The 17,310-nt window shown below is 30.2% G+C and overlaps 2 protein-coding genes and 1 pseudogene across 2 annotated transcripts; 2 read left to right on the top strand and 1 right to left on the bottom strand.

Moving 5' to 3' along the window:
* The first annotated feature begins 2,957 nt into the window (after positions 1-2,957).
* On the top strand, positions 2,958-4,436 carry LOC102594832 (beta-D-glucosyl crocetin beta-1,6-glucosyltransferase-like). Its single transcript, XM_006361377.2, has one exon. The coding sequence runs from the start codon at positions 3,000-3,002 to the stop codon at positions 4,347-4,349; it is 1,350 nt and encodes a 449-aa protein (XP_006361439.1). The 5' UTR covers positions 2,958-2,999; the 3' UTR covers positions 4,350-4,436.
* Positions 4,437-9,220: 4,784 nt separating this feature from the next.
* Positions 9,221-10,579, bottom strand: LOC102594509 (beta-D-glucosyl crocetin beta-1,6-glucosyltransferase-like; annotated as a pseudogene).
* Positions 10,580-16,368: 5,789 nt separating this feature from the next.
* On the top strand, positions 16,369-17,305 carry LOC107063420 (beta-D-glucosyl crocetin beta-1,6-glucosyltransferase-like; the record flags this gene model as incomplete). The annotated part of the gene is made up of 1 exon (XM_015315294.1): positions 16,369-17,305. A coding segment is annotated over exon 1 (870 nt), but the record flags the coding sequence as incomplete, so codon positions are not given.
* Positions 17,306-17,310: the final 5 nt, after the last annotated feature.

The raw sequence follows: 17,310 nt of genomic DNA, 5'->3' as shown, positions 1-17,310 counted from the left end.
TTTAAAATTACATATATAATGTCGGGTTGGTTTTTTTTAGTTAAAACCAAACCAACTATAGTCGGTTTTTTTTTTCCAGTACCAAACCAAGTCAAACCAAACCACTAATTGAGTTTTTTTTCCGAATTAACTCAATTTACGGTTTGATTTGATTTTTGATTCGGTTTTGTACACCCCTAATCGCATGTATTAGGTATATAGGATTAAATAGTTTTAAACTTCTTTGCGTATAAAATCAAAAGAGCTTTGCGGCGGTCAATTTGGGACACGTAAAATATTTTCTAAAGTCAGAATTAAAAAGCCATTCAAAGAGAAAATGATGGCACAATCCTTTTATTCTTTCTTATAAATATACTAGTTATTAGGTTCCCGCGCCAGCGCGGGCCCAATATATATTACTTCCTCCGTCTCATTTTATGTGAGGTAGTTTAATTCGCCACGGAGTTTAAAAAAGAAATAAAGACTTTTAAAACTTGTGATCCAAAATGAATGATATAAATTTGTATGACTGTAAATTATTTCATTAAGAGTAAAATAAATATTTTATAATCAAATTGTTACTTAATATAGAAATGTGACATTCTTTTGGGACTGACTAAAAAATATTACTATATAAGAAGAGTAGTAATTATATAGTAATTTTTCAAATAATATATGTTATTCCCTTCGTCTTAATTATAGAATTCGCGTAAAATTTTGAGAGTTAATCGAATTTGTAATATTTTAAATTTATTTTTTAGTACTATTTAAAAAGGAAAAAATTAAAATATTACTATATAAGAAGAGTAGTAATTATATAGTAATTTTTCAAATAATATATGTTATTCCCTTCGTCTTAATTATAGAATTCGCGTAAAATTTTGAGAGTTAATCGAATTTGTAATATTTTAAATTTATTTTTTAGTACTATTTAAAAAGGAAAAAATTAAAATATTACTATATAAGAAGAGTAGTAATTATATAGTAATTTTTCAAATAATATATGTTATTCCCTTCGTCTTAATTATAGAATTCGCGTAAAATTTTGAGAGTTAATCGAATTTGTAATATTTTAAATTTATTTTTTAGTACTATTTAAAAAGGAAAAAATTAAAATATTACTATATAAGAAGAGTAGTAATTATATAGTAATTTTTCAAATAATATATGTTATTCCCTTCGTCTTAATTATAGAATTCGCGTAAAATTTTGAGAGTTAATCGAATTTGTAATATTTTAAATTTATTTTTTAGTACTATTTAAAAAGGAAAAAATTAAAATATTACTATATAAGAAGAGTAGTAATTATATAGTAATTTTTCAAATAATATATGTTATTCCCTTCGTCTTAATTATACAATTCGCGTAAAATTTTGAGAGTTAATCGAATTTGTAATATTTTAAATTTATTTTTTAGTACTATTTAAAAAGGAAAAAATTAAAATATTACTATATAAGAAGAGTAGTAATTATATAGTAATTTTTCAAATAATATATGTTATTCCCTTCGTCTTAATTATACAATTCGCGTAAAATTTTGAGAGTTAATCGAATTTGTAATATTTTAAATTTATTTTTTAGTACTATTTAAAAAGGAAAAAATTAAAATATTACTATATAAGAAGAGTAGTAATTATATAGTAATTTTTCAAATAATATATGTTATTCCCTTCGTCTTAATTATACAATTCGCGTAAAATTTTGAGAGTTAATCGAATTTGTAATATTTTAAATTTATTTTTTAGTACTATTTAAAAAGGAAAAAATTAAAATATTACTATATAAGAAGAGTAGTAATTATATAGTAATTTTTCAAATAATATATGTTATTCCCTTCGTCTTAATTATACAATTCGCGTAAAATTTTGAGAGTTAATCGAATTTGTAATATTTTAAATTTATTTTTTAGTACTATTTAAAAAGGAAAAAATTAAAATATTACTATATAAGAAGAGTAGTAATTATATAGTAATTTTTCAAATAATATATGTTATTCCCTTCGTCTTAATTATAGAATTCGCGTAAAATTTTGAGAGTTAATCGAATTTGTAATATTTAAAATTTATTTTTTAGTACTATTTAAAAAGGAAAAAATTAAAATATAATGAAAGAGGAGTGTATAAAAGTAGGTGGGCCATCTTTGTGATAGGCCAATGAAGAGTGTGCTTATTCACTCTTCTTATATAGTAATATAATTCATTTTCACGAGTTTAATATATATTTCATGCGTAATCAATTACGACCAAGATGAGAAATAATAAATTTGAACGGTTAAATATATACTATAAATAGATCATCATCATATATATATATACTTTGTAGAATAGTCATAGACTTAAGAGAGAGATCTATATAGATAGATATAATTAACAATGGAAAGGGGCGGAGTTAGATTGCGTCGGTGTTCATTCGAACCTCCTTCGATAAAAAATTATATATATATATATATATATATATATATATATATGTTGAATCTCTTTCAATTTTTTCAACTTCTTACTTTTTTATATTTAACCTCCTTTGATGAAAAGCTTAATTCCGTCACTGATTAATATAACCCTAGCTAGAAAACGTTACCCAGTCTAGACTCTAGCCCATGGTCACAACTCATATTAGTCCATTTCTAGAGCTAGCCAAGAAACTCGCAAGTAGAAATTTGAGTCTATATGCCACATGTCGTGGTTTTATTCGCCTACAGCACTATGTGCATGTGAGTTTCATGCGCCGAAATATTTGAATATATTGGTCGTCGTCTTTATCAAAATTAGTGTATAAATTTAATTGAAATGTCAAAATGAAATATACGTAATTATGACTTTTTAACCATTCAGCTAGGGTTGGAGGGTGACCAAATCAACTAAATATGACACAATCGTATAAGGAAAAGTCATGAAATAATAATATAATAATTTAAACGGTTGAATATATACTATAGATAGATTATCATCCTATATATATATATACACACTCACTAGAGCCATAAGAAAAAAAATTAAGAGATTTATAGTTACTATTTACTAATGGAGGCCAAGAAAAACACCATTAGTATACTTATGTTACCATGGCTAGCCCATGGTCACATAAGTCCATTTTTAGAACTAGCCAAAAAACTCACAAATAGAAATTTCCATATTTACTTATGTTCCACTCCAATAAACCTAAGTTCCATCAAGAAAAATGTCACAAAAAAATATTGTGAATCAATAGAATTAGTTGAGCTTCATCTTCCATCTTTACCAAATCTTCCTCCTCATTACCACACCACCAATGGCCTCCCTCCCCATCTCATGAACACCCTAAAAAAAGCATTCGAAAACGCCTCTCCAAATTTTTCCAAAATATTACAAACTCTTAATCCAGACTTAGTCATTTATGACTTCAATCAACCATGGGCTGCTGAGTTCGCGTCCTCTATGAACATTCCTGCCATACAATTCCTCACTTTTAGCGCGGCTATTGTTGCTTTATTAGCACTCCACATCATGTTTGATAAGTCGGGAGAAAAATTTCCATTTCCTGAAATTTACCTGCGTGAACATGAGATGCTTCAAATCAAGAAATCATTAGAAGAATCCAAAGATGAGAATTATAAGGACCCATTCAATGATGCTCTTAGACTATCTCGTGATATTGTTTTGGTGAAAACCTCTAGAGATTTCGAAGGTAAATATATAGATTATCTCTCAAAATTAGTTTCCAAGAAAATTGTTCCTGTTGGATCGCTAGTTCAAGATTCCATTGATCAAGATCATGATCATGAGGAGATCATCATGCAGTGGCTTGACAAGAAAGAAAAATGTTCAAGTGTGTTTGTGTCATTTGGGAGTGAGTATTTTCTATCAAAGGAAGAAATGCATGAAGTAGCACAAGGGCTAGAGTTTAGCAAAGTAAACTTCATTTGGGTAATTAGGTTTCCACAAGGTGAAAAAAATAGTATTCAAGATGTATTACCACAAGGATTTTTAGAAAGGGTAGGGGAAAGAGGAATGGTTTTGGAAAAATGGGCTCCACAAGCCGCAATTCTACAACACAGGAGTACTGGTGGATTCGTGAGTCATTGTGGATGGAGTTCTGTTATGGAAAGTATGAAGTTTGGTGTGCCTATAATTGCAATGCCAATGCACATTGACCAACCAATGAATGCTAGGATTGTGGAATATATTGGTATGGGAGTTGAAGCATTGAGGGATGAGAATGGGAAGTTACAAAGCGAAGAAATTGCAAAAGTGATGAGGGAAGTGGTAATTGAAGAAAGTGGTGAAGGTGTGAGGAAGAAAACTAAAGAATTGAGTGAGAAAATGAATATGAAAGGGGATGAAGAGATAGATGGAGTAGTGGAGGAGTTGGTTGCACTTTGTAACAACAAATGAATAGCAATTAGATTTAACTCATATTTTAAAAAGGTATTAATTAGTGTAATCAGTTTGAATATTTCAAACTTTCAGTTTTGATTTTGAGTTTAGTCTCAATTCACCTAATAGTTTGCTTCTTGAAATATATAACTTTACGGTTGTTTGTAACAAATTTTAAAGTGACAGAAAATAAATTGCAATCACAATAAAGTAAAAAGAACATAACTTTATTGATAAAGATTGCGAGTACAATTCTGTTTCTCCCTTGATTCTACTTTCCTAAGATTTATCCATGATTCTAGGGCCGTTAGTGGCGTGTTTCTCAAACTAGGATAATTTAGATTTGACCTCTATATGAATATTCCATCAGTTTGCGGAATATTCGAGATGCCTTTATATAGGCATGAACTAGGGTTTAGGGTTGAGTAGCCTCCAAAAATTCTAATTGAAACTAAACACACCTTCTAGAGTTTCAATTCGAATTGAACACGTATTGTAAAGTCTCACAAAATTTTAATGTCTACAAATGCCCCTGCTTCAAGGCTTGTCGGAGTGTAGACTCGATGAAACTCAAAGACGAGACTTGAAGTACTCATTCTTCCACCTTTGCAACTTCAGTTTTTTAGATTTGATTTATGAGAGAAGAGATGAAGGGCAAATTTGGTCCCACTGGGCGTGCCAATTTGTTTGCAACAAATTTTAAAGTGACAGAAAATAAGTTGCATTCACAATAAAATAAGAAAAACTGATAAAGATTGCGGGTACAATTGATAAAGATTGTGGGTACAATTCTGTTTCTCCTTTAATTCTATTCTCCTAAGATTTATCCATGATTTGAGGGCCGTTACACATGTTTCTCGAACTGAGATGATTTAGATTTGACCTTTATATGAATATTCCATCAATTTGCGGAATATTCGAGATGTCTCTTAACGAAATTTAGTACCCTTTATATAGATATGGACTAGAGTTTAGGGTTGAGTAGCCTCCAAAAATTCTAATTGAAACTGAACACACCTTCTAGAGTCTCAATTCGAATTGAACACATATTGTAAAGTTCCACAAAATTTCAATGTCTACAACGGTTAAGAGGGATTGAGGTCACTCAACTACTCATGCCGTATAATTTTCTATTGGAGTACTTAATACTACAATGGGTAAGGTCATAGGATACTAATCAATGAACTTCATAAAATTTAACTTATTAGTATTGAACAGAATATGTATATACTTATCCTAGCTATTGGTATATTCACAAGCAAAATATACAAATCTACATAGATATACAAATTGCAGCCTCGATAGTAAACATAACTATAGCTAAGAAGCGCAATTATGGAAAATATAGCAATAGAACTTTATTATGTCTATTATATTTGCTATTTCTAAGATTTTCTCTAAAAAGTAATTGAATCTCGTGTTGGCCCAAACTCTACACATGGATTAATTAAAAGTCAAATGTACTTAATCATAGAAACAAAGTTAAAATTTGAAATCAATCAAGGACCAAAAATGAATTTTGTATTTAGTTAGTTAGTTTCTCAAATTCTCCAAATCTAAGTGTTTGGTATGAAAAAATGTTCTCTGCCGAATATGTTTTTCTAGAAAATATTTTATACAAGTGTTTTTCTTATTCTGTGGTGTTTGGTTAGAATTTTTTTTTTAATCTCAAGAGCATTTATGTATAATATGAAAAATACTATAATACTAAACCCAAAAATGTTATAATTATATAGGATTGAGGATTGAGAGTCGAGATCGAATTAGGGTTGAGAGTTGCTTTCTCGATAAGGTTAGGGTTGGGTTAGGAGACGAGTTCGAGAGTCAGGCATCGAGTCAAATTTCATCAGGTCAGGGTCAATAGTCGGGTCCCTAGTTAGGATCAAATCTTAGTGTAAAAAATCGTAAAGATATGACACTTGGGCCTAACTCAACCTCAAAAACTAGCTCATGAGGGGAGGTTTGTCCAAGTCCATATAAGGAGACCAATTTTCTATCGCTCTATCGATGTAGGACTTCTTAGCACTTCCCGCACACCCAGACCTCAACTGGAGCGTGAACACTTATAGATGAGGGCCCAACATCGGTGCACAACAAATTGGGATGAACCTGACTTTGATACCATGTAAAGATATGACATCTGCGTCTAAAACTCAACCTCAAACTCTAGCTCATGAGGAGAAGTTTGTCTAAGTCCATAAATACGGAGACCAATTTCTCATCCGTCTACCGATATGAGACTTCTTAACAAAAAATTATATTCGGTCAAACTAAGATACGTGAAATAATTTACAAACTACATCTCTTTTAAAATAAAAGCCATTCCAAGAAAGAATATTGGCACAATTATATATTTCCTAAGTAACTTTTTTTTTTTTTTAATTATTTTATTTTATTTTATTATTATTATTTTATTTTATTTTGTTTGTTTTTTTTTTTTAATAATATTTCCTAAGTAATCGATCACGATTTAGACACTATCGTATAAAGAAAGAGTCATAAGATCAAAATAATATACACCACATTAATCATGCTCACAACAAAGAAATTAAAAATAAGCAATAATATGTTTCAATTATTAAAAGGAAACCAGTAACATGACCCACGTTGGAAATCAATTGTAATATCACATGTGTATCTATTTATTTTAATAATAAGTTAAAAAATTCTTCTTTATATTTTTAAATTTCGTGTAAAATCAAACCAAAACATGTAACATGTAAAAAAAGAACTTTGCAATGGGTGGTCAACCCGCAAAAATTTTAACCCGCTCCGCATAACAATTTTTTTCTTTTTCAATCCGCTCCCACCCCGCATGAATCCACCCCCATATAATTTTTTTGGATATTTACCTTTTTTAATTCAGTTTGATACTAAAAATAAATTTTATAAAAATAAATTCATTTTCTCATAAAGTTGTATTGAGTTAATAGACAATAACTTAAAAATTTATTTTTAAAGGTCAATTGGGAATCATGTGAGAAATCGTATTAGTTTTTATTGAATCATTTTCAATTACTATCTTGAATATTTTAGTAAATTTAAAGAAATTATCTTAATAAATAATGTTCTATAACTCTTATAACAATGTAGAAAATTAAAATTAAATTTGAACCCGCATAGACCCGCAACCCGCCTCGCCCCCCATCCCTCCCGCCCTGCACAACCTTAAAACCGCCCCGCCGCATTGCCATCCGAATTCAGATACGTTTATAAGTTTACAAACTAAATCTCTTAAAATAAAAGCTATTCCCAGAGAGAGTAATGCTTGCACGATCCTTTTTGTTTATTATATATATTTCTTATAATCTAGGACACCATGTTAGTCATGCTCACAATTAAGAATAAGCAATAATACACTATAAATAGATTACCATCATATAGATATTTTCACTCACCAATCCATAAAACCATATATATCATAGAAACATAAATTGATAAAATATGGAGGAGAAGAAAAACACCATTAATGTAGTTATGTTACCATGGCTAGCCCATGGTCACATAAGTCCATTTTTAGAACTAGCCAAAAAACTCACAAATAAAGTTTCCATATTTACTTATGTTCCACTCCAATAAACCTAAGTTCCATCAAGAAAAATGTCACAAAAGAATATTCTCAATCAATAGAATTTGTTGAACTTAAATTGAACTTCATTTGGGTTATTAGGTGTCCACAAGATGAAAAAATAAGTATTCAAGATGTATTACCACAAGGGTTTTTTGAAAGGGTAGTTTTGGAAAAATGGGATCCACAAGCCACAATTCTACAACACATGAGTATCGGTGGATTTGTGAGTCATTGTGGATGGGTTCATTAACGGAGAGTATGAAATTTGGTGTGCCCATCATTGCAATGCCAATGTACCATGACCAACCAATCAATTGTGGAACATATTGGCATGGGAGTTGAAGCATTGAAGGATGAAAATGGGAAGTGGTAATTGAAGAAAGTGGTGAAAGTGTGAGGAAGAAAACTAAAAAATTGAGTGAGAAGATGAAGATGAAAGGGGATGAAGAGATAGATGGAGTGGTGGAGGAGTTGGTTGCACTTTGCAACAACAACATGAATTCATTTTGATTTATTTTAATTCATGTACCTTTTTTTTTTGTTGGTCATATGCTTGTGATATTGTCTACTTTATTGTTTTTCTTTGGGTTTTCATTGTGTGTTTGATATTTGTATTGAAAATATTTGATTTGTATTTTCATTATGTGTTTGATATTTATATTGAAAATATCCATTGATTTGTATTTGCGCTCTATAAGGTCTTTTAAGAAAAGAAGTGTTTGAGTCATCATGGTTATTGTGTGTGTGCGCGCGTGCATGTGTTATTAAAGAAAGATTGTTACTAAATATCGAAAGATATTTCTTAGTTTGTCTGGACAAGAAATTTAAGAAAGTAATTTATTTTTTTTGGATTTGTGGTTTATATTAAAGATGTGTATAATGTATCAAAATATCATATAATTTTATAGTTTTAAACATGTCACGTAGAATATTTACAACTTCAATCTAATATAATATACGTATATGTTTATTGTCTATTTTAATTTGTTCTTAGGTAAACAATTATTTATGTTAATTTCTCAATGCAGAGTTGGCTAAATATTTTTTCTCAATCGATAACAAGTACGTGTAAGTAAACTCAATGTCGATACTAACAAGAGTTGTGGTGGAGTGGTAAGTACTCCTCCATCCTTAACCAAGAGGTCTCGGGTTCGAATACCCTTGGGTATGGAGTCGCCTTTGTTAGGAATCCAAATTTAATCGGGATCTGATGTGGATATCTGACACTGGATGGAAAGCCGAAAAAAAAACTCAATGTCGATGTGTGTTTGAATACATAATAAGTGATAAAAATAAACAATTCTACCACATCAATCTCATCTTATTACTACTTCTTACAAAGTTGAATTAGCTCTTTAGCAGCTCCATCTATCTCTTCATTTCCTATAGATTTCAAATTTTTGCTGACATCTCTAACTTTTGCCCTCAAATTCCCCCTTGTTACGACACCTTTAAGAGTTTCCGCGATTTCTTCTCTATAAATTTTCCCATCATCATCTCTAACAATCTCCACCGCGACTCCCAATTCTACCATCAACTTAGCATTCATAGGTTGATCAAGATGTATAGGCATTGCTATTATAGGAACCCCAAAATCTAAACATTCAATTACATTATGCCAACCACAAGGACTTATAAATCCACCAATACTTGAATGATTCAAAATTCTTGATTGTAACACACATTTGTCCAAAACTCTTCCCCTTTCTCCAATTCTTTCAAGAAAACCTTTTGGCAATACATCTTCAAGATTTCGCTTTTCCCCTTTCTGGAAATCTTACAACCCATATGAAATTAACATTACTTAACTCCAACCCAAAAGCTAATTCTTCCATTTCTTCTTTTGACAAGAAATACTCATTCCCAAATGACACAAAAATAGTTGAATTCTCATCTCTTGTTCCTAGCCAATCAATAACCTCCATGTTATCCACGTCATTAGTTACGCGATTTTTTATTGGTAGACCAACAGGAATAACTTTCCAATTACTCAATTTAGTGAAATAATCAATATATTTAGCCTCTATAGTTCTAGAGGTACTCATCAACATAATTTGTATATTTCCTTCAGCAAAAGGATCATCAACATCATCATGTTCTTCCTCTCTAGAAGATTTCGCAATCAATTCATTCAGTTTCATCAGCTCATTTTTTCCAGGATAAATATCCTGAAAAGGGAATTCAACCTCGGGTTTTCTAATCGAATTATAAAAGTATGAAAACACAGCTGCACCCATAACTACGAATTTCATTGCTGGAATCCCCTGTTCATTTGCTACGCCTTCAGCCCATTGCAATAATAAGTCGTAAATAACCAAATCAGGTTTCAGATTTTTCAAGATTTTCGCGAAGTTGGATTTGGACAATTTGAGTGTTTTTAGAACAATGTGATCCATATCGACTGGGATTTCATTCGTCGTAAGTTTAGGTAATTTTGGTAAACAAAGCTCAACCATCTTAATTGAAGCAGAGTATTTTTCAGGGATTTGTTTATTTATAGTTTCTCGACTTATAATTGTAGAACAAATGCGGACAGAGAATCCCCTGTCCGCGAGTTTCTTAGCTAAGTCAAGGAATGGAGAGATATGTCCATAAGCTAACCACGGAAACATAAGTACCCTCAAAGCATTACGATGCTTTGGTGGTACTTGTGTAGCCATGGAAACTTTTTTCCTAAAACAAAAATTCATGTTTTTTTTTAGAGTGAAAGAAGGAAGAAAAAATGAGAGGCTTTATTAGAAATAATTAAGAGAAAACAATATTAAGGACAAAAATAAGTTTCCTGAGATTTCAATGTATATATGTTGTTGATTTTTACAATAAGAGAAACAAGAAATGCTTTGTAAAATACATCAATATTATTTATGGAACTACATATTCGCAAAACACAAAGTTTCACAACTAGTCCTTTCGAGATGACTCAGTTGGTTTAGAGGCAGGGGCGGATGTACAGTGTGTCGAGGGGGTTCATCCGAACCCCCTCGATAAAAAAATTACATTGTATATATAAGATCGATTTTTCTGTTTACGTGTATATATTTAAAATTGAACCCCTTGAACATATGTCAAAGGAGTAGCTCAATGGTAAACTGGGTTCAAGAAAGTGCGTTTTGTGGACTTGGTCGCGGGTTCGAATCCAGCGAGCAGCAATCTTTTTTTTTCTAATTTAGAAGCGTTTTTGCTGGCTTAAATTTTAAGTGTTTTTATTAAAAATAAATAGAACAACAATGACATTTCATTAATGACTAAAATTTTATATTTTAAATCTTTAATTGAAAAGTCAACAAATAAAAAACCCTCTCTTTTCTAGGGATTTCAATATTCTATTTTTTCCTCCTAGTCTTCTCTTTCAACTAGAATACTGCCTCTCGTTTTGCTGCTTGCATGATGCCTGCTCCTGCTTGATGTTGCTGCTCGCTGTCGCTAGTGGTCCTCCGATCTCCGCGGATCATTTCATTCTATTCTCCATTCATGATTCGACCATTGATGGCAACCTCTGTAAGTTCTTTTTTTTTTGTTTTTTTTAAAATTCAGAATTCTATATGTGCAGTGTGCCAAAAGAATTTTTGTGAGTTTTTGCTTTTGATTTGTGTTTATTGTCGGTCTTTCTAATGTTAAATTTGTGCTTGCTCTCCATTTGCACTTTCAGGAGCCGGAGACAATTCTAAAGGAATTGAAGAACTTGTAGAATTTTTGAATGAGTTGTGCTACTTTATTATCATTTTATAGATATGTACTTTAAATTTGTTTCTTATGATAAGTTGTAATAGTAAGAAATTATTTGAACTAAGGATTTTTTTGTCAATCTGTTTGTTATTCAATCCGTTCATATATGATCTGACCCGACCCGACCCGTTTATTTATGGATATTATTAGTGTGATTAATTTTTTTTTGAACCCCCTCAATAGAATTTCTAGCTCCGCCACTGTTTAGAGGGAGGTCATTCACAGACTACACCACATGAATGACTTGGGATTGATCCCGCTCAATGCCTTATGTATCGAGCCAATTGCATAAGGCTTGTTTACTGTGGTTTACAAGCTATGTAGTACCTAGAGGGGGGTTTACCCCGTCATGCACATAAAGTGTTCATTCTAAAGGTAGAGGCTATGACAGAGATCAGTGTCGGACCCAGGATTTTCGTTCAGGGGATTCGAAAAAATAAAAATATAAACGTGTAAATAAGTCTTTAGAAATGAGACCCTTGATTTCTTTTGGGTTTAAAACCATATTTTTAGCACGTTTTTTAAAATTTTAAAAAAAACTTGAAAAATAGAACTGATTTTTTTTTTTTAAAAAAGATTGAAACTAAAAAAAGAAAAAAGAAAATGCTATCACAAGGAATCAAACTGGTAAGATGAAGCTTAATTTCAGGGGGATTTGTCACTGCACCATCGGTTTCTCTTTGTCATTGAGGGGTTCAAAATATACATATCTACAAAAATATAGAAAATTTACCTTATATATACCGTGTAATTTTTTGCCGAGGGGTTCGGGTGAACCCTGGAACCCACGTGGGTCCGCCCTTGACAGAGATTATCGCAGCTGCGAGGTATCTTGGGTTCTGAAAAAAAAGTTTCGCAACTAACAAAAAGAAAGCATTCATATTAAATGCTTTTGCATACATGTATATTAGATCTTATTTTAGATACACTTATATATCAATAGAATAATTTAGTTACATCTACAATATATTGACTTTCATTTTTCCAAAAACAAATCAAGGAGAAAATCATCATTAATACCTAATTTCACTTAGAAAATAAGATTTTAATACAAAAATAATATTCTCAGAACAGTAATTAATACAGAAAAAATATTTTCAGTGTCCAAAATTAATTTTTTTTTAAAAATTATAAATCTAATTTAGATCGAAAAAAAATCATCGAAATCCGATCCAGAGGTGGATCACACGCGCTAACGCAAATATGAACCGGGGTTTCGCAGAAAATCGTTGTTTATAGCTTATACACATATTGCGAGATGTCCTAACAAAATTTAAAAGGTATGCATGCGTATAAATTAGAATTGTGGGAGAATTTAATAGTAAATAAGATAAACTAGTAGGAATAATTTATACTTATATATATATATAAATAATGACTAAAATACCAAAAAAAGCTAGTCATAAAAAAAATGAAGTAAAAAAATATATTAGCAAACGAGGTTAAATTTGTACCTTGTGTGCACACCGAGTATAAAGTTGAAAAAGAAATAATATTATTGTCAGCACACCAAGTTTAAAATTGTAAAAGTCTATTTTTTATTTTTTATTATTATATTTTATTTTATTCTTACTTTCAACCTTACTTTACGTGATTCTATGTAATTTTCTCGTATTATCTATTTCTTTATGCCATGTTTATTTTTTCATTAGCATAATTTTATTAGTATTCTTAATTTTTAAATTAAAATAGAATTTATTGTTAAGTAAAGTTATAGACTTACGTTTTCTTTATTATGAAGAAATAAAAATAAATCATATTTATTGCTATTTTGAAATTTGTTATAAGAGTATTATGTTAAATTTTTTGTTTTGAATTTATTACTTGTGTTATAGTTTCGGTTTCATTTGTTTTAGTAATATTGAATTTACATTGGATGTCATTTTTTAATTAGACTTGATAGATTATATTTTTGTCAAACATTTAATAATTTATGATATTTTATTTATATATTACTATTCTTTTTTTATCAAACATGCATTTCACTGTTCGCAGAAACTTCATACTTTTAGTTGTTACGATCAAATTCAATTGAAATATATTAATTTGAAAAATATAAATCAATTATTTTTCATAATATTAGTTACAGTAAATATGTTTATTAATTAATAATTTTCAAAAATAATATATATCTTAAATATTTAATTTAATGTCATTTATAAATTTTCTTATTTGTCTAGTATAAATTTAAAATGATTAATTTTTATTTTAAAATTTATTATAATTTTATGTTTGCAATTGTGCATCCAAACAGAACATATGTAATTACACTGTGGCATCCAAACAGGACATGTGTAATTACACTATGACAACCAAACATGTCAGTGTAATTACTAGGCTGATAATTACTACCCTAGTAATTACACCAATTCCAATAACCTGGTGGTTTTCCAAACAGACCCTAATTATATTTACTTTCTTCAAGAAAGAGCAAGAAAAATACAAATAAAAGTTGAAAAAGTATTGTATTATAAATAGGGCATATCACAGTATTGTTGAGACATTCAGGTCATGAATTTCAGAAACTGAATACGAAAATGCAGTGTAAAACGATCTAGTTTTCAATTATTATTTTTATTAAAGGTAAAATCATAAGATTCGAAATAATATATAAGATAATAAATTTTCAATTATTTTTTTATTATCTACCAAACTAGACCACAAAAAATAATTTACATTCTCGAAGTTTTTATTTCTAGAAAGATCCCTAATCCCCGTGCTGAGGTTATCTCATTTTTTAATCTTCTGAAAATAAGTGTCATTCCCCAGAGATAAGATTGACACAACCTTTTTGTCTTTTTCTTAATAATATAGTATTTTATGACTAATTTAATATGTGTGCGTAATCAATTACGACACGTTAATACTTAATAGATCCGTTATATATATATATATAACTTAGAATTAAGTTGGAGTTAATCACTTTTATCTCTTTTTGGTTATTGTCTTTCATGAAGATTATGCTTATATTTTATGTTTGAATTATATCTATAATAGGTATACTTATAAGTATTGTATTTTAAGTTTTACTTTATATTAGAAAGTATATTTAAGGGATTAAATATTATTACTTTGGTTATGTTATTAATTATTGACATAACCGAATAACCAAACCGAAAAAAGTCGAACCGATCGAATAGAGGAAAATCAAACCAAATCAAATTTATTTTGGATCAGATTGGGTTACACTTTTACAAAACCAAAACCGAAAAATCCAAATCGAATAGTGCAAAACCAAACCGAAAAATCGAATGCACACCCCTAATAACAAACATAAAAATTATATTAGCATTTTATAGCTACAATTTTGATATTTGGGCTTATATTTGCTATGGAACATTTGATTTGTATAGGTCGTAGATATCTGATTTGTATAAAATCGTGGCGATTTGTATAAATCGGGCATTTATGTCTAAGAAAATTGTGTTTTTATATGAATATGCTCCTTGTGTTAGGTTAGAGTGGTAAGCGAGATTAGGAGAGAGAGGAGAGAGACGAGCGAGAGAGGGCAAAGAGTGGAGAGAGGTGAATTGTATATGTATATCGGTTAGATAATTGTATATATGTAACTACTATGTATATGTATCAATGATTGTGTTTGTATATCTGCATAATATTTGAATTTGTATACAACAAAATCGAGTTAATATACAATTGAACCGAGTTAAACATTTGTATTTGTTTATCAAATCTCTCTCGTTTTACACAAACACAAATTGTACGTTGTATTTGTATAATTTGTGTATGTATAAAGCGAGAGAAAGACAAAAGAGAACTGAGTAGAAGAAGATTTGTATTAGTATAATTATAAGTGTATAAGACGGAGAAATTGTATTTGTATATACAGTCTCTCTCGCTTTATACAATTGTGTTTGTATAAAAGTGAGAGAGGCAAGGGAGGAAATTGAGAGTGGCTAGCGAGATTCAGGGGAGAGAGGCGAGAATGACAAAGTATTTGCTACGAATTAGAATTAAATAAAACTATTGCCATATCATTTATTTTAAATTAATAATTTGCTATAATGCACAATTTTCCCTATAAATAAAGCCATGAAATAATATACAACATGTACTCAACTAGCTCACAACCAAGTTGAGCACCCAATAATCTATTTACAATGTACTCTTTACGTACTTAATTCGTATCAGTTTATGTGATATAATTTGTATTACACAATTTTTTTTAAAAAAAACTAAAATTATACATACAAGATTTATTTTACAAATTTACCTAAAAATAGTTCTTTTTAGAGATAATGATCAAAAACACACTTGAACTATCACTTTTTCGCAAGTTTTACATTCCTAATATCAGCTATTTTCTTTTTCCTAAATATAAACTACTCCATCTGTCCCAATTTATATGACTCACTTTCCTTTTTAGTCAGTCCAAAAAAAATGACACATTTCTATATAAAGTAACAATCTAACTATAAAATATGTATTTTACCCTTAATGAAATAATTTACAGCCACACAAGTTTTTATTACCTATAAAGTCACCTTCTTTAAATGTGCCTAAATTTTCTAAAACAAACAATCACACAAGTCGTCACTTTGCATTAAATTTGGCTAGAAGTCTACATCCAATGATTCTATAAATAAAAGATGGCTACCAATTACTACTTGGGGTAACTATTCTTTTGTCTTTAATTAAATATCTTAGATTTAAACTTTATTGGTACTTGTAGTCAACTTTTTATCACATTTTCGTTTAATAAATAAAGGTAGCCAATGTCACCAACTCCACAAAGAGCTTCTCTTTCATCCTTCTTTCCCTCTATAGAAAAACAAGAATTAAGAATACAATGGCTACTTTAAAGGTATTGATGTTCCCATTTTTGGCTTATGGACACATATCTCCATTTCTAAACGTAGCTAAGAAACTCGCGGACAGAGGGTTCTTGATTTACTTCATTTCAACTCCGATAAATCTCAAATCCATCATCAAGAAAATCCCCGAAAAGTATGCTGATTCGATTCAGCTTATCGAACTTCACTTACCAGAATTACCCGAACTTCCTCCTCATTACCATACGACTAATGGTCTCCCACCCAATCTCAATCACATCCTTCAAAAAGCCCTGAAAATGTCCAAACCAAACTTTTCGAAAATCTTGGAAAATCTGAAACCTGATTTGGTGATTTATGACGTATTGCAGCAATGGGCTGAACGTGTCGCGAATGAACACAACATTCCAGCAGTTAAGCTTATAACTTCGGCTGCATCTGTGTTTTCGTATTTTTTCAACATACTGAGGAAACCAGAGGTTGAATTCCCTTTCCCTGCTATTTATCTCAGGAAAATTGAGCAAGTAAGATTGAGTGAAATGGTGGCGAAATCTAATAATGAGAAAGAACCTGATGATGGAGATCTTTTAGTTGATGGAAATATGCAAATCGTGTTGATGAGTACTTCTAGAACTATAGAAGCCAAATATATTGATTATTGCCTTGAATTGAGCAATTGGAAAGTTGTTCCAGTTGGTCCACCAGTACAAGATCCAATCACTAATGACGCGGACGATATGGACCTCATGGATTGGTTAGGAACAAAAGATGAGAATTCAACTGTTTTTGTCTCCTTTGGGAGTGAGTATTTCTTGTCAAAAGAAGATATGGAAGAAGTAGCTTTCGGGTTGGAGTTAAGTAATGTTAATTTCATATGGGTTGCAAGATTTCC

The sequence above is a fragment of the Solanum tuberosum genome, unplaced genomic scaffold (genome assembly GCF_000226075.1).
Source record: "Solanum tuberosum cultivar DM 1-3 516 R44 unplaced genomic scaffold, SolTub_3.0 scf00354, whole genome shotgun sequence".
In the NCBI taxonomy this organism is placed as follows: domain Eukaryota; kingdom Viridiplantae; phylum Streptophyta; class Magnoliopsida; order Solanales; family Solanaceae; genus Solanum; species Solanum tuberosum.
This window is presented reverse-complemented; position numbering and strand designations above follow the sequence as displayed.